The sequence below is a fragment of the Syzygium oleosum genome, unplaced genomic scaffold (assembly GCF_021117445.2).
Source record: "Syzygium oleosum isolate NSW1041296 unplaced genomic scaffold, Sole_v2.1 Sole_v2.06, whole genome shotgun sequence".
Lineage (NCBI taxonomy): Eukaryota > Viridiplantae > Streptophyta > Magnoliopsida > Myrtales > Myrtaceae > Syzygium > Syzygium oleosum.
The window spans coordinates 9,430,262-9,451,199 of record NW_026607490.1 but is presented as its reverse complement, the minus strand read 5'-3'; the positions used below and the strand labels follow the sequence as shown (position 1 = coordinate 9,451,199).

Below are 20,938 nucleotides of genomic sequence, written 5' to 3'. Positions count from 1 at the left end.
AGATGAATGATCTGCTTTTGACAAGACTGAAGAGGTGATATTCTTTCTATATTTGAAATCTAACTCAAGATACCATCTTATCACAACACAAAAAAAAATGAAAGTTGAAAAATGAGGCACGATGGCCTATACCAACTCATTGCAAAGTTTGAATTTCTAATTGAATTATTTACAAGATTGTCTCTCAAGATAGCCCAAATGATCGGAACGTACAGATCTCGGTGCTCAAATGAAGAGAAATGGTATGATCCTACAAAACTTGGAACTTTGCAATCAGTGATACTTGTTACTGAGTTCAATTTAAATCTAGGCTTTTTTTCACACTAAAGTGAAAAAAATGTGTAAGCTCACAAATAAATTCACCAAACTTCCCCTACTCATCCATCTGCATATATCCTTGACATAAGGATCAAATTCATCAAACCACGAAAAAGCTTCAAAAGCATCAAAGATCACAAAAGATTAGCCAAATGGGTGGTGTTTCTTCACTTAGAAGGGCCCTTCAAGAGCTTCAGAACTTCTCCCCATCCAAACTTCAGGCCATCGACTGACCAGGACACAGCAAGTGAGCAGTCTGACAAGTGGATCCGAAGCCACACAGGCAAGTCGTTGTCATCGGGAATCATCAGAATGATGTCACTTTGAATTCTCATCTGACTAAGGCCGCCATGCCCACGAGTGCCTTTGACTCACGTGTGCAAATTTTGATTTCGGGGGTTCTCATTAACGACCACACTTTCTAAAGAGTGCCCACCAAAGTTCATCCAATCTTGCCCTCTTTTCGATTCCCCCTATCACAATCTTCCATCAATTTAACTTTTCCTTTAATCATGTGAATTCACGTTTATTTTTGAATCCCACAGTGTTCCCTCCCTTCATGCCTATATATATAATTCACACGAGGCCACTACCTTCAACTTCATGTGACCATAGAAGCTCACTTTCTTGATATCTTCTTTTGATTGCTTGGTCAAAGAACTCATAGATTCAACATACACAGCATCATGGATTGGAATTCTTCTCTTTTCCAGTACCCAAGTTTATCAGAGTTCTCCACCGATTGCTCTTCCTTCAATTCCTCAGAATCTCACCACTTCTCACTTGATTACAACCCCAGTGCTTTCTTTGCCCCACCATCACTTCCTTTCAATGAGAATGACTCTGAAGAAATGCTCCTCTATGGAGTCCTTGCCACGGCCCGGGACTACTCCATGGACACCATCTCTTCCTCGCAAGGTGCTAGAGACCACGAGGAAGTGAACTCGAGGTCGGGAGATATCATCAACCTAGACGAGAACGAAAGCGAGCACGCTAGGGAGGCCGCATACCGGGGGGTGCGGCGCAGGCCATGGGGGAAGTATGCGGCAGAGATAAGGGACTCGACGAGGAATGGGGTCAGGGTCTGGCTCGGGACGTTTGACACGGCCGAGGAGGCCGCCCTCGCCTACGACCAGGCCGCGATTGCGATGAGGGGCCCACTTGCTGTGCTCAATTTCCCCCCGGAGGTGGTCTACAAGTCCCTCCAAGAAATGGAGGGTCAGGACAACGGTGTCGTTGGGCTTCAGGAGGGTGGCTCGCCGGTTCTTGCCCTCAAGAAGAGGCATTCCCTGAAGAGGAAGTCCGAGATGAAGAAGAAGAAAGAGAAGGAGCAGATGCTGAAGAATGTGGTGGTGCTGGAGGATCTTGGAGCTGCTTACTTGGAGGAGCTCCTCAAAGTATCTGAAGACCCTAGCCCTTGGTGATCCAAACTTTACTTTTAGTTTCACTAGCAAGAGTCCACGAGTTCTGTTCAATCAAAGGATTCCAGCTGAGGAGTAATTCTTAGATTTTTAATCTCCCTTCATCTTGTAAGCTTGATTGTGAATCTGGTTCTTCTTTGGATAAAGCTGAGATGAAGCTCATGATTGAGATGGTGGAGGAGGTACTAAAGTGGTATCTACTATTCTTGTGGGTCCTGTGATTTTTGTCAACAAGGACAAGGGGACACCTTTTCTTTTGTCTTTACATAGTATTTGTGGATGGTTATGATAATACAGGCTACTGCACATTGATTCTGACCGTTGTGACAGTTATACGACCATATTCGTGGTGGTGCTATCATCCGTTCTTGCGAATGGCTTTGGACCAAGGGAAAGATGGTCTTGAACAACAAGAATGAATCATCTGGTGAACAGTAATGGTCATTGCAATGCATTACTATGAAAAAAATAGAGCATACATCCGACCACGGAGGCAAGGGAGCAAGTAGGGATGCCCGGTGCCCACCCCCTCGCCCTGATCGCCTTTGGCGTAAAAAGAGCGTCTTGTCAATTTTCATCATTGTTTGATTGTTCTTTATTTGGTGTAAGGATCTTTCTCCTTCTGAAGAAAAATTTTGACATAAAAGGGAACTTTTGTATTAGATTCGAATATATGAACAAACCTAATAGATGTCTTTCAAAAACAAGAAATTTTATTCTTAATGAGAAATAGTAAACTTTTAACAATACCCTTTTTCTCTCCTTATTATTTTCTTCTTCAATTTTATAAATCACACGCCTTATCTTTCCACCCTAATCAATGGATCAAGGTACGCTGAGTTTATTGTCGCTTGTTATCTTACATTCGATGAGGGTCATTGTAAAATCAGTCGGTTCTTACGTTTCACTTTTTTTTTCAATTCCAAATTTCGGGACTCGCATAAACTTTTCGATTCTACTTAAAACAAAATTTCTCGGATCCATTCAAATATATGAAATATAGAGAACCGCATACAGTCTTTTTCTTCTTTTTAGCCGTTTGTGGAGGCGAATATGCCAAGAGCGGTTTTGGTCCTTGCATTGGAGCCAAAGTCACGAACTTGGACCGGTCAAAAGGCTTGTCACGCGAGGCTTATGAAATCAACCGTCTCCATCCTCATCGACGAGAAACATTGGACCGAGCCAACGAAGGAACCTCGGCTTCGGTCGGAAAGATCTAGGGCCACATAGGCGGAAAAGCGACGTCCTTTCTTGTCCCAAAGCCATCGAAACTTCTCAGACGTATGTGTCATTATTCTCCCGTATTCTCGTACCTTTATAAATGAAGTTTCGTGCCATCGAGACAAAAAATAAATGATGCAAAAGGAATAATATAATTGGTTCGTGAGAGCGGCGTCAAGGTGACTTGTATTAGGAATTTTAACTTAGAATGAATATATCCTCTGAAGGCAGAATTGGTCCCGTGCACAAACAGGTTGAAAGCTAATGTCGCTCTCCTAATGAGATCAGGACATGCCGAAATCAATTGTTATGCCTAAAGTGTTAGTACAATGATGCGATTTGACGTACTAGTCTTAGGAACAACTCTAAAATGAAGGCTGATCTGGGGTCTTCTCAACTTGCACGGGCTATTCCGTGGCCAAAAATCTGCCGGCCCGTGACACATGACCGAAACTGAACCAAGCAAACAGGAATGGTCCAATCTTGGTCGCACAGGCAAAGGGACTAGAACCCCAGATGAAGTTGCTCCAGCTAAATCGGGAAGAACAATCATCACGAGTCTCGATTCTTGTTTCGAGTCCAAGAACGATGATGTTCATGCGTGTCGGTGAGAGAGTGTCCAGGAAGCAATCCGGTGATAATAAAGGATGAATCTTCCATGAACGCAGCAGCAAAGACTTGGCTAAACTCACGGCTGCTTCATGGGAAAAGCAGACGCTTGCAGTTTCGCATCTCTCCGCCACTTCTTCGATGCTGTCCCGCTCAAAGATCTCACCTTTGCCACGCTCTGTTTTCCACGGTCGAACCCTCCGGCGTCTCGCGGGCGGCGCACCACCCTCACGATCGTTCCGTTGACCTCGACCGGACCGAGGGAGCGCACGCCTTCTTGATCAAGACCCACTTCACTCGTGCTCGTAGCCACACCGGCCGCGTTTCCGGGGCAGCTCATCAACCCCACTTGGATTCCGCGGCTCATGTCAAGTTTCTCGTGACGTCTTACGTCAAGAACAGCTCCCCTGAAGCTGCAATTAGCGTGTACGCATGCGCGCGCGAAGCTGGTTACGAATTAGACTGTTTCGCCATACCTTCGGTCCTTAAAGCCTGCGGGCAAGTTTCGTGCTTGCGGGTGGGAGAGGAGATTCACGGGTTCTCGGCGAAGTCTGGATTCGACGGCGATGTTTTCGTGCTCAATTCGATGGTTTTTATGTATGGGGAATGCGGGCATGTGGCACTCGCACGCTTTTTGTTCGATGAAATGCCCGACAGGGATGCCGTTTCCTGGAGCACGATGATTCGGTGCTACAGCCGCAATGGACTAGTTGAAAAAGCGTTAGAATTGGTGAAGGAAATGCACATTGCGAATGTAAAGCCTAATGAGGCTGCCTTGGTGAATATGGCCAATCTTTTCGCAGATTTGGGTAACGTCGAGATGGCGAAAGCTATGCATGCTTATGCAATAAGAACTGCTTCTGGCGGCTATTCTGATGAGAATATGGGAGTTATGCTAGGTACTGCTTTGATTGATATGCATGCCAAATGCAGAAACTTAGCTTCTGCGCATATGCTCTTTGACAGGTTGACTCAGAAGAACATTGTTGCATGGACTGTGATGATTTCAGGCTACATCCGATGTTGCAAATTAAGAGAAGGAGCTGATCTTTTCAAAACAATGCTTGAAGAAGGCCTTCTCCCGAATGAAGTAACATTGTTGAGTTTGATCATAGAGTGTGGATCTGTAAAAGCTTTGCAACTCGGCAAGCAGATACATGCCTATATCTCTAGACACCGTTTGGACATCTCTTTAGCTGTGTCCGCTGGTCTGATTGATATGTATGGAAGGTGCAGCAACACTAAATATGCTAGGGCACTCTTTGATCACATAGAGAACAGAGATTTCTTCACATGGTCAGCAATGGTTTCAGCTTATGCTCGAGCAGCACTCGTTGATCAAGCTTTCTATTGCTTTGTCCTAATGAGGGCCGAAGGGTTAAGTCCGGATAGCGAAATTATAGTCAACATCCTACTGGCGTGCACAGGCACTGGCGCGTTTGCCTGGGGCAGGCGGATCCATGCGTACCTCAGCAAGTGTGGCATGAATGATGTGATTCTCAAAACTGCACTTGTCGACATGTATGCTAAGTGTGGTGACGTAGTTGGGGCCCGCATTCTGTTCGATGAGGCAATTTATCGAGACATATGCATGTGGAATGCCATGATTGGCGGTTACGGAAAGCATGGTTTTGGAAAAGAGGCTCTGCAACTCTTCCGAGAAATGGAGGAATCGGGCATGAAGCCGAATGATATGACGTATATTGTAGTTTTGCAGGCTTGCAGTCATGCCGGGTTAGTAGCAGAAGGAAAGAGGGTTTTCCATGAATTGGTCAATAGCCGCATGTTGATTCCCAAAATTGAGCACTATGGATGTATAGTCGACCTTCTTGGTCGAGCTGGGTTGCTTGATGAGGCATATGAAGTGATCAAAAGCATGCCAATCAAACCCAACTATATTATATGGGGTGCTGTATATGCTGCCTCGCAGCTGTTTAAGAATTCTAAGATGGAGAAGTTGGCGTCCGAGCAGATTATAGAAATGGTACCTCGGAGTTCTGGTTATGATGTTCTTTCATCGAATATATTTGCCACTGCAAACAGATGGAGTGATGTAGAAGAGGACAGGAGAAGAATGATGAATTCCAGAATTAAGAAAGAAGCAGGTGTGAGCGTGATCGAAGTTGCCATCAGGGGTTGATGAGGGTGAAATGGGGAAGAAAAGGAAGCTTAAGTTGGGAACTTGGAACAAACTCCACCTGATAATTAGATCTATCCCTCTTCAGCAGGAAGTTATGGAAGCAATTGTAAAATTCTCATCCAAACAGTTGAGTGAATATTTAACCTGTCCCTAGAGTATGAATCTCAACCTGTAAAAGATGATTTTCGTAGTGTATCTACGTAAGTTGCATATGCAGATATACAATATAGATACCGATAAACCAGGGAATGAATCTGTAATATCTCTCTCTCCCTCCCTCTCTCTACTGTCCACGGTAAAATGTACATAAAATATACTACGTTGTGCGGGCCTCATCGAAACGGCGTGCATTTCTTTCAACATCTCACCTGTGACGCAAGCACGTGACAAAGGAAAATCAGTTCTGACGAGAGTTGATTGTCTATCCAGGTTGCATTGCACGAAAATTCTCAATTTGATCAAGAAGTTCCATTCAGTCAATTCACAATATGTTGAGCGATTTTTGTTTGAGACAAGCAAATCCCTATGAACAATTGATGTCAATAATACCAGTAAGCACCTTCCCCATCAAAACTAATTAGTAATGCTGCACATGGAGGAAGAAATGTTCAACCAAGCCATTGCTGAGCACGACGATCTCCACTACCTCCAACAGCACGCCTAATGCTGATCTTCTCAGTAGCATATTTTTGCTGAAGCCACTCAAAAGCATTCACATCAAGTTTCCCAGACACAGATTTCCCTTGCTTTCTACGAGTTTGCTGTTCTCGAATGGAAGCCCAAAGTTTCGTAATGGCCTCCCTCTGTCTAGATGTGAACCTTGACACATTATCAAAGGCATGTTTTACTAATATGTCTATGACTGTCTGACACCTGCAAATAAGTTTCCGCTTTAAAAATATGGTCGATATTGAATCACAAGCAAAAAGGAAACACGTTTCTTGACACAGCCCAAAGAAATTACCATGGAGTTTTGTACCGCCGCGCAGCAATCTCTAAACAGACAATCAAGGCTTCTCTCTGCGACTTGAGAAATCTCTTATGTTCGTCCTCTCCTTCCCTCCTGATCTTGGCTGCCATATCTTTCTTTCCCTTTGAATTTTCGTCTTTCTTCGCTTTACTCAGGATAAGCGCATCAAGCCCAAATGGGTCAAGCTCTTCCCCGTTATTGGCTCCCAAATGATTATCGGGAGGCAGCTCCTGATTCCCTGTCGGATTAGTTGATTCTTTCTCAGCTTCCAGAGCTGCAGCTTCATCTATGTCATCAGCCTCAGTAGCAACTGGTAGATTGGATATGGTGTCTTTTATTCTTCCAGCAGTTTTCGAGAACTTATGGTATGTCCCAAGAAAGAAGGCGGCCATACGAACAAGATAAGATAGTCCATCAGTTTCAACCAAAAACAGACGAAATGGTTTGTCTAAAAGAATGATTCTTTCACCAACAGTAAGGACATTATCCTTCCAGTGAGAAATTATAAATTTGTGCGTACGGATTTTCAAAGTTGCAACACTGTATCGAGAGAAAAGAATATTCAGGTGTCCTACGCAAAGTGTATGATTACCAGTAAATGCTCTTGAATAACTAAAAAGGAGACCATTTAAGATAGGAAACAAGACCACTGGGGTAAAATCATATTACAGCACACTGTGGAACCATACAAGAAAAGTGCAGTGTAATTGCAATTGAACTGAATGCAGCATTCTAATGTTAGAATTTCTTTCTTATTGGTGAAAACTCTGTTAGCAATATACGGCATAAAATTTATACGATGTGGGATACGGACGGGCATATACTGTCAATTTTCTCAAAAGCAAGTGGAAAGAATCTGGAGTTACTTTCATTATATATAAAAATGATATTACCATGAGTTAATACCAATTCTATTATGATGAGAAAAACTTAAATACGGAAAGAGGATTAATCAAATTACAAGATGCTGTAAGAATAATCTAATAATTGAATTATATTGCTACTTACTGCTATCCAATGAGATATCAAAAGAGAATTATATTTATGTGTTAATATATCATATTTTGATATACAAATGATGATGGACATGGCACATCATTAATTGACCAATGAAAATATGTTAAATTAATTGAAATGACGTTCTTTTTCCTGAGTGTAATATGGCAAGTACTTTACACATGTATACTACGTTATACTCCAAAAGAACAAGTATTTTTTCGCTGATAATAAAGGCGCGGGAGACAGAAGTTTCATTGATTATCATGTAATTTACACTAATATATGCAAAAGTACGACCTATTTTACTAACAAAGGGTGAAATGGGGTTTAAATGGGCAACCAGCGAAGCTACCAGCTCTAGGCATTACCACAATGGCGTTACCAATGATGCTAAACAAAGAAAATATTAGCACTACCATAAATTGAACTATTACCATACACAGCCAACAGAGCTGCAAGATACTTTACTATGGGAAGACCATCAAAAAGAGACTTAAAGTTATTCCCGAGAAAAACCGAAATTTAAATGGCCATCGACAGATGCTACACAATTAACAAAAACTTGCCTTAAACACAGTGACAAATAATGATGCAAGCATGAACTTTGAACTAGAATGAGATAAATCCATAGGCAAAGACAAAAGTTGTACCACGAAGCTGTCATCAGTGAACAGATCATTTGCCACCACTGCCTGAATTGTCCATGTAGTCAACTGATTTTTTTGCTTATCACTTAAATGCTGGAAGAAAACAATAAGGTAGTAGCATCTTTAGGGATTTTTTGTCATAATAACCCTGAGATATCAAACTTCATTAATAATAGGAGCCATGTTTATACCTCAGCTGCATCTTGTGCCGCAGAGAACAATGCATGATAATCTGCCCGCACTGATTGATCAGTACAAGCTGTCGGCGAAGACATTGCAGCTTCGAGTATGGCAAAGAAGTAATCCCTTGTCCCGGGCTTCACACTCCCCGCCTGTATTAACTGTATGGCAAGCTTCGACGCCTTGCCGAGCTTTGTGGGATTTCGGATGTGAGATGCTATTTTCTTCATAGCATCTATGACTTGAGCTTCCGAGGCATCCGTATGCGTCTTGAACCTCAAACGTTTCGCCGACTCGGCACCTAAACATGAACAACGAGTCATTCAGATCGATCCATGAAAACACGAACACCATTGTCACCACAAGAACAGATTTTCTCACGAGAAATAACTCCAGAGTTTGAAGTCCTCCACAATGCTTGTACTTTGAACAAACACAAAAGTTCTTTCAGCTGCTAAGCCTGGCAAATCGATGGGACTAACGCCAGCATAAGTCAAAATGAACAATTCCAGTCGTCTGACAGGTCCCACTAGAGAAACAACCCCGCAACCCTCGAAACGAGAGAGACCCATCAAGGATCAAACTCAAATGGAGCACTTACAACACATCAACGACAGAATGACGAAACTTAGAGCACTAAACGAGCAATACCCATTAAAAAAGAACAACAGATAACACCGACCCTTTGCAGGAAACGAGCTATGCAGTTCTGCGAACGCAGAATTTCGAGTACCTGGAGGGTTGGTGGGCTCATCGGACTTGGGGCGCTTGAGGGCGCTCTTGAGAGCAGGAGGCGGAGGCGGAGGCGGAGGTGGTGGAACAGGGGATGGGGCGGTGTCCTTCTTGCGAGAAGAAGAGGAGGGAATCTGAAAGAGAACGCCTCGCGCTCCTCCTCCTCCTCCTCCTCCTCCTCCTCCTTCTCCTCCTTGCTGTTGTTCTTGCTCTCGAGCCTGGGCTTCTTGTGGGTTTGAAGAAGGTGGCGGCAGCCCTTCGAACAGATCTTCCACCATCTCTCTGCTCTGCTCTCTCTCTCTCTCTCTCTCTCCGATTGTCCTCTGCATCAGCAGCAGTTCGACAGAAAGATTGAGAGCTTCGTTTTTCGTAGGATCCGGTTCGGGTCAACACCCTTTTTTTACATTTTGGGTCGGGCCGACAGACCAAGCCCGAAAGAGACGGCCCGGGCCCGGGATTTCAATCGAGGCTCGGTCCACCCGACCCGTTTTCGGCGGGCCGGGTGATCGGATAAGATCCGATCGACTTGGTTTTTTTGGGTCGAACCGTGGCCCAATTGAATCTTTTGGTGTCTCAATTTGGACAAGAATTATTTTCTTTGGCAGAAAGTTGGACGAGAATTAAGCTTGAAAAAATAAAGACAGGAACCCCCAATAGTACTCTTTCTTAATATAATGGGATAATTGCATTTGAAGTCCTAAAACTTGTCATGAAAGTGCAATTGAGTCCTAAAATTATCAAAAAGTACAATCGAGTTTTAAAATCTTTGAAAATTTTAGGATACGATTGTACTTTCGTAACAACTTTTAGGACGTGATTGTAATTTTTTAAAATTTTAGGACTCGATTGCACTTTCATGACAATCTTTAGGATGTGATTGCATTTTTTGAAAGTTTTATGACTCGATTGCACTTTGCGATAGTTTTAGGATTCAATTGCACTTTCATAATACGTTTTAGGACTTCAGGCACAGCCATCCCCAAAATAATTTATTTGGCCGAAAGTTGGACGAGAATTAAGCTTGATAAAATAAAGATAGGAACCCTAATAATACTCTTTCTTAATATAATTTATCCATTGATGGATTTGACAAGGCTATATTGGAACCAATCACTTCATACACAGCCCCTGGTTGTTTAGACATTTGGTGTGATTTTCCGAGTTCGCGTAAGTCTTAATTAAATTATCAATGTATTTGGCATCGCTCAGCATGAGAAATAAGTAATCCGATCCATGGTACTCCACAAATGCGCCAGAAGACGATTTCATGCTCTAATTAATCGCCACGATTTTCCCTTGAGCTCTTGTTTCAAATGACGACGGGGCGGGTTCATCTATTTTAGAAAGTTTTGGAGGGAGAATCACTAAGTAAGAATTAGAACTTTAATCGGTACGTATCACATAAAAGAAAGTGAGTATATTCATCCGCACCTCGGTCTAAAACTCATCACAGATTTGACTTTTTTTTGGGTCGCCATTGCCACAACTCACATTGATTGAAAATTTTTCTCGTAATCATGATCACGATCAATTTATTTATTAAACAATTCATGGCATGTCAAACTAGGAAACTACGGTCCTTAATCTGCTCGAGTATTATAGTGTGTGCGTGTCTCGTGTTGGTCGCATTGACCGAAACTTTAGTGATAATCACCTCCATTTTCCAAAGTCAACGCCAGGTTTCGTGAGCACTCTTGATCCAATGTCTAAAAAACAATTTAAAATAAAATAAAGCAAAGTAAAACAAGGAGATTAGGGTTTCATTCCACCTCTTTGCCAGCGATGTAATTTTTGCATGGTCCACAAGTAAATATGTCGTGACTAATACATGCATGCAAGTATGCAACTTTATTATATGCATATATATGTTGGGTTAATACCACAAAAAACCCTAAATTGATCAATATTTGACAAATTTATCCAAAATTTATTTTTTGATCACCAAAAATTGTAAATTCGTATACTTATAACAAATTTACCATGTGTTAGTTTCCATTAAATTTTACTGTTAAATTACTGAGTTTGATGACATGTGGCATTGACGGGTATACCGGTTCGGGGTTTTACCCTCCGTTTGTCACATGTGTACTAGTTTGGGATTTTTCGTGATATTAATCTAATTTAATGGAAACCAACGAAGGGAAAATTTGTCACAAGTGTACTAGTTTAGAGTTTTTGGTGGTCAAAAAATTAATTTGGGACAAAATTGTCACAAGTATACCAATTTGGGATTTTTGATAGTTAAAAAATTAATTTTTTTGTAAATTTGTCATAAATGTGACGGTTTGGGGTTTTTCGTAATATTAACCTTTATATTTTTTAGGAGTTTAATCATTCCAGATTGCATCAATAAATTCAATCACCACATTACCCTGCTTGTAAACAAACAGTTGATTAGTCCTTTCTCATATTCAACACTCAATTGTGATCCGCTTTTATAGATGATTCTAATGCTTGCTAGTTAGTTAGCTACCATCGCAATGAAAACCGATATAATCATGTCAATAATTTCCCCTCACCTATAATTTGCATGTGAAATACAGAAACGATCGAGCATTAGCAATCTCCTGCGATAATTTCACTCGTGTTACAGAATGTTCGGTTCGAAATATACCCCGTTATTGCCTGGAAGAACGAGACCGTTACTGCAAATCCGCGCACGGTACCACTTATAAAGCTTCGCGCTTCAATAATTTCATGCTTATAATCGATAAGAAGCCCTAATCATGGTCCAAAAAAGGAAAGGAAACGAAAGAAAATTCAACACCCTACCCCAGCTACACACATTTGATCAAAAAACTTCATCCAAACACATGCTGATCAACCCCAAAAAGGAAGACCCAACCATCCCCAATTAAACCCTCCCCTATGTGCGCTCACATTAAACTAATCACGTCTCCTGTTGTAATTAGTCAAAGTAAAAGAAGAAGAAGAAGAAGAAATTGGAGATTGGTCGTTCATAGAGGCATGGACCATGCAAGCCCCATAGAGGCACAGAGCCACCACAGATGAACGAACGCACAGATTAAACAATTGAACCTGTCCATTTCCCTCGCATTTAACAACCTTATCTCTTCCTCAACTTGCCCTAAACTAAGCCGAAAATGTTTCGGACAGCCCAACGCCTTCCGCCGTGTCGTGTTGATTAAATTTAATCTCGGCTTTCGCTGGTCAAAACCTCATTTTCTTCGGTTACCTGCGACCTCAATTCATTGGTCGCTTGTGACCCGGATCAATTTTTCTAATCGGTATTAGGTTTTCCCTGCCCCTTCTTGTTCGTTTAATTACATTTGCAGTCCGTGGATGCTATTGTTCAAACTACGACCGATTCTAAGCTTGCGTTGTCCGAACCGTCGGGCCCCACAGAGATCTCGAGATGTGAATGAGTCAAGCTATTTCCGGCGAGCGAGACTTGAGCTCAATTAATGTTGTTTTGCTGATCGATTTTACGCCTCGAGCGAGTTGAGTTCAGTACATGTATGGATACATGTTTGATCGAACAACGGATGGCCTATCTTTGATCGGATCGAAAAAGATGAATTTGATTTGATGCACCAAATTTGACTTCATCTTAGTGAACGAAGAAAAAGCAAAATCTATGAAAAATACATGGTGTTGAGAGCCCATAAGGGTGCGAATGATAACTATTATATTCTAGAAAATAATTTCTACTTAGAAATGGATTTTTCTATTCCTTGGACGAGTTTTTGAGCAAAAATACGCGTTTGATAACAATACAAAATTTCTATTCATGAAACGGAAATTCGTTTGATAACGATACAAAATTTCTCTCTCCCGGGAGGGCGAAGGAGAATGGCGGGTGGCTGTAGAGGATGATGGCCGGCAGCGGCGGAGGACGGCGGGTGGCGATGAACGACGGGTGGTGGTGGGAGGCGGACAGCAACAGACGGCAAGAGGCGGCGGGAGGTGGTCGACGGTAGAGGACAGCGGCAAGAGGCAGCAGGTGTCGGGCAGCAATGAACAACGGCAGAGGGAGGCGACCAACGGGCAGCGGGTGGGCGGCCAGCTAATAGCGAAGGCGAGCGATGAGAAGAGTTTTTATTTTTCACTTCTGTTTTAGAAATAGAAAAGTAAAAAAAATTTACTTTCATTTCTCTTCCAAACCTATTTTTGAAATCCAAAATTTATTCTAGAAATAGAAAAATGAAATTGCGTTACCAAACGGATTTATGTTCCAAGTCTGTTCTCGGGAATAGAAAAATATAATGATTTTCATGCATGCCCTAAATGTGTTCTCCTTGAGTCCTAAATGATGATCGTTTGATTGTGGTCATCACCATAACAATTTCTTCCCCTCCTTCTCAGTGGGATCATGGGTCCAACGTTTTCTTTTAAGAGGTTCAATTTTGTTCCACTCAAAAAGCTCCGTTTATTTCGCGGAAAATATATGATTTAGAAAATATTTTCCTAAAAATGATCGCTTGTATCACTTGAAATCATTAACTAATGAAAAATGTTTCCATTATCAATAACAATACAATTTATGTGTAAACATCTTCGTAGATGGTGAAAATATTTTTCGTTCTTTCATTATTATAACAAACGATCATTTTTAGGAAATATTTAACAAATCATTCATTTTTCGCGAAACGAAAGTTTGGGTGTATAGCAGAAGCTCGAAACCTCCACCCTAGAGATTGTCAAGAGGGAGCCCAAGTTTGAGCCTATCAATATATCCAGTTGAACCCACATTTATTCAAAAGCTTAAACTAAAGAATTATGGGCTAACTAGGATATTTATTGACTACTCCATACCACACCAATTCTCCAATGTGAGACTTCTCTAACATAACTCACACACGTACATCTCAACAACAATCTTCCCCTCATGTGTGAACTCAGTATTAGATCTGTTCCCCCTTAATCCATGTATTCTTTTGCATAAAGATATCTCAACTTGAATCTTCATCAATGCCCAACTTCATCCCTAATCTCTTTCTCCAAACCGAACCATGAAGTCTGCTATTGGACTTGCGTTGCTACATTGCAACGCTCACCACGTTGATCATCAAATTCCTTTCTTGAAATATTCACCAGACATAGAACAGATTAGGAGCCCACCAATCTACCATTGGCTTCGATATTATTTGTTGAGAGTGCGCAACAGAAATCCGATACCTTCACCTAGGAGCCAAGAGGGAGCCCAAGTCCGAGCCTGTCAATATATCCAGTATATTGACACAGCTCACACATACATCTCAACAAAACGGACCCAAAAAAGGAATTCTTTTGGTTTTTGCCCCCCTCCCGCTTCCCCGTGTTCAATTGATGACCATCGTCGATGTGTCATTGAAAATATCTCTAATAATGAAGGATGATAGAGGACCGAGAGAGAGAGAGAGAGCTTTTGTGGTGATGGTACATATGGGCGGCATCGGCACATAGTCGTGCGGTTGGTGGCTGGTGGCGCTTCAGCGGGGTGGCGAGCCGCTCTGATGAGATGGTTGGGGTTGAACACACAAGAAGGGAGAAAATGGCTGATAGAGAGTAGGAATTCTTTGGGATTAAGCATACCAAATCAACTCTAAACTATCTATTCTATGAATGATGATGAAAACTGAAGGTATCGATCTACACTCAGCAGAGGATCTCAGGCTCTCAGTTCTATGTAATGTCGAATACTCTTGTCGTAATTTTGGTTCCCATCTTGCTAACTTGGTTTCTTATTCAGCATTCGACTTTATACCATTAAACATGCCACCTTCAATGGATGTTTTTATAATCTCCTCACGTTTATAATATCATAGTTATTTTCCTTTCAGAGAAGCAAATCTTTCATTTTGGAAGTAAACATTATTATCAGCACTATAGTATTAATCATGTTTAATTTACTATTTAGACTCCACAACTACTGACGAAAAGGCTTCATTCCAGACAATGGTACCATTAGACTATATATGTGGGTGTGTTTACGCATGTACACACACTCATATATATATGATATGATAAAAAATAGAGACACACGACCACGTGCATTTCTAGGAAAAGAACGCATAAGTTGAAGAGATCGATAAATTATCTTTCCGAACTTTTAATCCTAATTTAGCAAGAGATTGTCATTCTTGCACATGCCTGGCCATTTTTAAAAGCTTAAAGATATTTAAAAGTATTTTATGATTTTTTTTCTGAAATTTCTTATTAAATAATACGGCATTATTGGTGATTTCTGGCATACAGTGTTTCATCTAATGTTGTTTTTTTGTATTAGAGAAGCAGGTGGTGTGAGGTTTGGAAAATGGAAAGACATGCCAATTTTTAAATAATACGCATTGTTGGTAATGTTATTTTTTTTTATAGTTGATCATAGTATCTAAACAATCAAGCTGATCATATCTTTTTGGCCAATATACAATATATTTTATCATTAAAAGTTGATGGGATTTGAATTTTATGATCCTAAAACAATTAATTAATCAACTGCTTTGCATATACAAAAAGATGCAACTCTCCATATTACAAGGACAGGATTAATACGGACATTAACTTAAAACTTTGTAATTACCAAATGATGGACAATCACAAGAAGATCTGATTATGAGCTTGACGGTTTGACAGACCCGATAGGCCGCCATTGTGTTGAGTTAGATAATGCTTTTTGAACCTACAATGTGCGAACAGGGTCCTACTCACATAAACTTTTTTTAGGCTGACAAGCACACGCAAGTGACTCAGTTTTCGGGGCTGGCTCGTCGTTTAGCTAGCCCAGCCAATTTTGTAGACGAAATTTCGAGATTTTTCGAGTCGTGGGTGAGTTTGAACAAGGCTCATTAGGCTTGACATCGGACAATTCTATGGTCCTTGACTTATTCATAACATCCTTGAGATCATTTGTTAATCATAATATCCCCTAATTTCTTGCATATATCAAATTCAAGCTTAGTGATAACATGGGTGAGAATGAATTAAAAACATTGAGATATACATTGATGAGTGCTTCTGAAACACTTGTTAAAGTAAAGAAATGTTACAGTATTTAAATGAATTGACCGTTCTTATGACATGTGTAATCGGCGTCTGGAAAATGGAAAATTTCTTATAAAGTATGCTTGACAAATCTCATAAAAGCACTCCTAAACGACACTCAAAATATTAACTTTTTTTGAACATGTAAAATGACTTCTTTTACTCTCCGAGGAAGTATTGTGTATTCCTCTTAGCCTTTTAACAGTAGCAACAGTTAACTTCATCAGAACTAGGATTCATTGAAATATGAACAAACATGTTTTTCAACGACACAAAAGGAAAACATGCAAAGCGAACTCTATTTTTTTTCCTCAATTGATGGAATAACTTATTTTTTCATGATGTCGCAAGTTTGCAACTAAAGAAATCCTTGCATGTTCCCCGCGTCACCGTATTAGGGTAAATAGTTAAAATACTCTTCGAACATTGCACTTAATCATTTTTAACCGGGTCTTAAATCTTAATCATTAGCTTTTTATATGTTCGGTCGACTTATTAAACGACTGAAAATGTGTTGTCTTGGTTGCATAATGTTTCATGTTCGAATGTTCATTTTAACTTGCCTTTTATTATCCATGCTATAGTCTTGCCCTAACCCTTGAAAAGACAACCCACATTTCGGAACTTGACCACACCATCAGAAGAAAATCAATGTAGACTTGAAAAGGTACAAATTCAAAACATCAATCAACGGCCTGAGAAATATAATATCATCCAAATTATCTCAGGACCCTTTTCGCTATTTTACCACATATTTTCTGCGGAACATAGATCTTTGGTCGAATTATTTTACAATTAATCATAGCGGTACATACACAAAGTCTCAAGCCACACGATGAAAGGTAGAAAACGATTGGATATTATTATAATGTTTTCCTCACGATAAAAAATAGAAGAGAAAGAAAGAAGAAGAGACGTTATTAAAATAAGGAAAGAAGGTTAAGATTGTCCGCACCATGTAAACGGCCTCCACAAGACAAAATCATAACCAGTTGATAATAAGAAAGCCCCCCAGGAAAACGACTGGAGGGAAGGTGACCGAAATTGCGGTCAAGGTTGGAGCTCCTCACCGCCATTTTTCACATTAGTTTAATGGGGGAAAACCACCCCTCGAGGAGTCGTCTTTTTTTTTAATATTTAATATGGGACATAAGGTTCTTGAGAAATGAGGTCAGTTTAATCATATAATAATGTCCGATTAATTATAATATATTGCGCGCACCTTTCCTCAACCTCTCTCTCTCTCTCTCTTTCTCTCTGTCGTATGTATGTGTGTGTGTTGATGATATGTGTATGTCGGGACGCGAGAGGGAGAGGGGGACGTGCGACCCACCATTTCACGCGCACGCGACCCCACAGCGCAAACCCTAGTTCCCAACACCATCTTCTTCTCCTTCTCCTTCTCCTTCTTCTTCCTCTTCTTCTTCTTCTTCTTCAACTTCTTCTTCCCCTTAACCTTCTCTCTTTTCACTGACCATATCGCTTTGTATGTTCGTGGGAGAGACCGGAGTTTAAAAGAAAGAAGCTACGCAACCTTTTTCACTTCCCATGACAAAGAAAAGTAGCGGGTCATAAAGAAAACCCAGAAAAAAAAAATTAGAGGGAGAGTAAGAGATTCTCGCTACTTAGCTGTGGTTTTTCCTGTTCATTACTCTCTCTCTCTCTCTCTCTCTCTCTCTCTCTCTCTCGGGCTTGCTTCATCACTTTTCGCTCTCTCTTAGGTTCTCTAATCGCTCGCCTTCTTTAACCTTCGCTACCTTCCTCTCTTTCTGTTTCTCTCCATCATCTGCCTTCTTGTGGAAGATCACTAGAGCTAGCGGTCATTTCTGGGGAGGTCATCTCTTTGTCGCATCACTCTTCACTTGCTGCGGCGATTTGCTTCTTCTTCCCGTTGAGCTTTTGCCATAGAGAAGAGGTGAATTGACCCAGATAGATCTGGGGGTCTATAAGGAATTCAAGTACCAATCAATCCTATAGTTTCAACAGCATATAGTTTGCTCAAATTCTTTTCACAAGGAAGAGGAATCATGGCAAATCCATGGTGGACAGGGCAGGTCGGGCTCCCCGGAGTCGAGACCTCGACGAGCTCCTCCCCGGCAAGAAAGCCTGATCTAGGGATCTCCATGAAGGACAACAGCGGAGGAGGTGGGGCCGTGGAAGAAGACGAGAGAGATAACAGCGACGAGCCGAAGGAAGGAGCCGTCGAGGTCGCCACTCGGAGGCCGAGGGGCCGTCCGCCGGGCTCCAAGAATAAGCCCAAGCCGCCAATCTTTGTGACCCGAGATAGCCCTAACGCGCTTCGGAGCCACGTGATGGAGATAGCCAACGGCGCAGATATAGCCGAGAGCGTGGCCCAGTTCGCCAGACGGCGACAGAGGGGCGTCTGCGTGCTCAGTGGGAGCGGTACAGTTACCAATGTCACGCTCCGACAACCCACGGCTCCGGGGGCGGTCATGGCCCTCCACGGCCGCTTCGAGATTCTCTCCCTCACCGGGGCCTTTTTACCTGGTCCTGCCCCACCAGGGTCCACTGGTTTGACCATATACCTAGCCGGAGGCCAAGGTCAGGTGGTCGGCGGAAGCGTCGTGGGCTCGCTTGTGGCTTCGGGGCCTGTCATGGTGATCGCAGCGACCTTTTCTAATGCTACTTATGAGAGACTGCCCTTGGAGGAGGAAGAGGAAGCGGGCAGCGGGCAAGGGCAGATGGGCAGTGGCTCGCCGCCGGGGATTGGTGGCAGCGGGGGGCAGCAACAAGGTGGGATGGCGGACCCTTCGACGATGCCGGTGTATAATTTGCCTCCGAATTTGCTTCCAAATGGTGGACAACTGAACCATGAGGCTTATGGTTGGACTCATGGCCGGCCAACTTATGGCTAGAAAAGGATAATATAGAGAAGTCATGAGGACAAGAGGGAGAGAGAGAGAGAGAGACAGCTTCAGGTCAGCTACTTTATCTTGTATTGTGTTAGGGATATGGAAAAGAAAAACTTGCTCGTGTCTTTTTCATATTTTGTACATTAAACCATGATTATCATCACTTTGGTACTTCTTTATGTGCAAATCAAGGCAAGAATTTTATTTCCATTTCCTTCAATTATTTTAGTTTTCACAACTTTTCCACTGATTTCTGTGTTTCGCTCCATAAAAAACTACTCCTTCCTGTGTTAATCTCTTCACACTGTTGCATAAAATTTAGAGTAGTCAGGAGCAAAACTACTACTTTAAATTCAGTCTACTGAGTATTTTATTTAAAACCTTAAATAGTGACAACTGGAATTTATTTAGTTTCCATGTATGCAATATGCAAGGAGTTCCATGTAGATCTGACCTAACTTCATTATGGACTTCAGTATTTTCTTTGTTATGGCAAAGTTTACACGAGCGACTTCATACATCATTGAGTTGAGAAAGTGGATGTCATAATCTTCAAATCAGGGGCAGAAAAGGTCACTTGTGTGAATTTCCTTTACGCCGGCAGTATATGATCTATTATTTCCTTTTAAAATGTTCTGTTATTCAATTTTCAAAGAGTGTTGGTATGCATTGTTACTATATTTAGTGGTCTTAACTAGAGCCCTTAGGGCAATCGTTAAGAAGACCTAAGACAAAAATATTGAAGGCTTCTTGATCTTGGAAAAAGCTTGATCAATTATTCCAATTATTTTCTTCACCTTTCCTCTTCCTCCCCTTCAATTTGTCCTGGCAGAGCTGAAGTTTTCTTATTTTTCCAACCTCCTCTCTAACATAATTTTTTTTATCTTTGCTTGTCAAAATTAATCCATGACCATGGCTTTTTTTTGTCCCTGAAGAACATGCTCTTCATGCTACTGAATTTCACTTTGAATCTGATAGACTTTGAGCTTGAAGAGAACTACACATACAACAGTTAGAATGAACAGAATTGATATTTGATGGTAAATGAGTGACTTCATGCTTATATATAGTTTGTTCTGTTTGTCTTCGTTGTTTTTAATTAGAGGAAAGCTTCACAAAGGAAGCTAGAAAGCGAAAAGAAAAAAAGGGAAAAAGGGGGACAAGCTCTAGTACAAGGATTAAATACTTCATAGAGTATTAGCTTGAGGAACCTAGCTAATTAAGTGAAAAATCTGGAGATTAACAAAATGTCTTCTCAAGAATTCTCAAGTCCCATAAAACATTGACGTTTGGTTCTAGTGGCCTTTCAGTTGCAAACATCATTCTTCGAGCAAATTTCTGGGCGTGTGCAATTTTAGGTGATGAACTGATGATATATATTGCTAAAATGGATCTGAAGATTGTGACTTTTTGAGAGGAAAAATATAACTTCAGAATAAGCAGTTCCTCATTTGCTAATTTCTGAGAAAACATTTGAAGAATTTGGGGGTTTTATCCAAGATTAAATACTAATTAGCTCCTGCATTAGGCTATGGCTGAAACTTCAGCAGACCCAATTTTCTGCACTTTTCAACGTAAAGATTAACCCGAAGTTGTTCAGAAAAGCTGTACTCCTTGTGCATGCTTTAATTCGCTAGATGACAGCACATTACTTCAGTTGAAATCTAATTTACTAGCTAGGAATTGTACCCTTAGGAAGATGACTAGTAGTGATCCAATAGTCGAAAAGCGAAATTTTTTCTTGTTAAAAAAGCAATCGACGCTTGCATTCAGCATATAAGAGCCATATTTCTGGATCTAATTAATTTTTTTACACTAGTATAGTAGCAGGTTCTATCCATTGC

The 20,938-nt window shown here is 41.3% G+C and overlaps 4 protein-coding genes across 4 annotated transcripts; 3 read left to right on the top strand and 1 right to left on the bottom strand.

Moving 5' to 3' along the window:
• The first annotated feature begins 862 nt into the window (after positions 1 to 862).
• On the top strand, positions 863 to 2,057 carry LOC115690117 (ethylene-response factor C3-like). Its single transcript, XM_030616368.2, has one exon. It carries the CDS (start codon positions 1,005 to 1,007, stop codon positions 1,740 to 1,742), a length of 738 nt encoding a protein of 245 aa, XP_030472228.1. The 5' UTR covers positions 863 to 1,004; the 3' UTR covers positions 1,743 to 2,057.
• Positions 2,058 to 3,618: 1,561 nt separating this feature from the next.
• LOC115690111 (pentatricopeptide repeat-containing protein At1g11290, chloroplastic-like) lies at positions 3,619 to 5,709 on the top strand. Its single transcript, XM_030616359.1, has one exon. The coding sequence runs from the start codon at positions 3,619 to 3,621 to the stop codon at positions 5,707 to 5,709; it is 2,091 nt and encodes a 696-aa protein (XP_030472219.1).
• A 413-nt stretch (positions 5,710 to 6,122) lies between these two features.
• Positions 6,123 to 9,573, bottom strand: LOC115690096 (uncharacterized). The gene is made up of 5 exons (XM_030616336.2): positions 9,239 to 9,573; positions 8,517 to 8,806; positions 8,329 to 8,418; positions 6,674 to 7,038; positions 6,123 to 6,582 (listed from the first exon to the last, which is right to left on the bottom strand). Exons 1-5 carry the CDS (start codon positions 9,564 to 9,566, stop codon positions 6,318 to 6,320), a joined length of 1,338 nt encoding a protein of 445 aa, XP_030472196.1. The 5' UTR covers positions 9,567 to 9,573; the 3' UTR covers positions 6,123 to 6,317.
• Positions 9,574 to 18,174: 8,601 nt separating this feature from the next.
• Positions 18,175 to 19,183, top strand: LOC115690116 (AT-hook motif nuclear-localized protein 20-like). The gene has a single exon (XM_030616367.2). The coding sequence runs from the start codon at positions 18,249 to 18,251 to the stop codon at positions 19,095 to 19,097; it is 849 nt and encodes a 282-aa protein (XP_030472227.1). The 5' UTR covers positions 18,175 to 18,248; the 3' UTR covers positions 19,098 to 19,183.
• Positions 19,184 to 20,938: the final 1,755 nt, after the last annotated feature.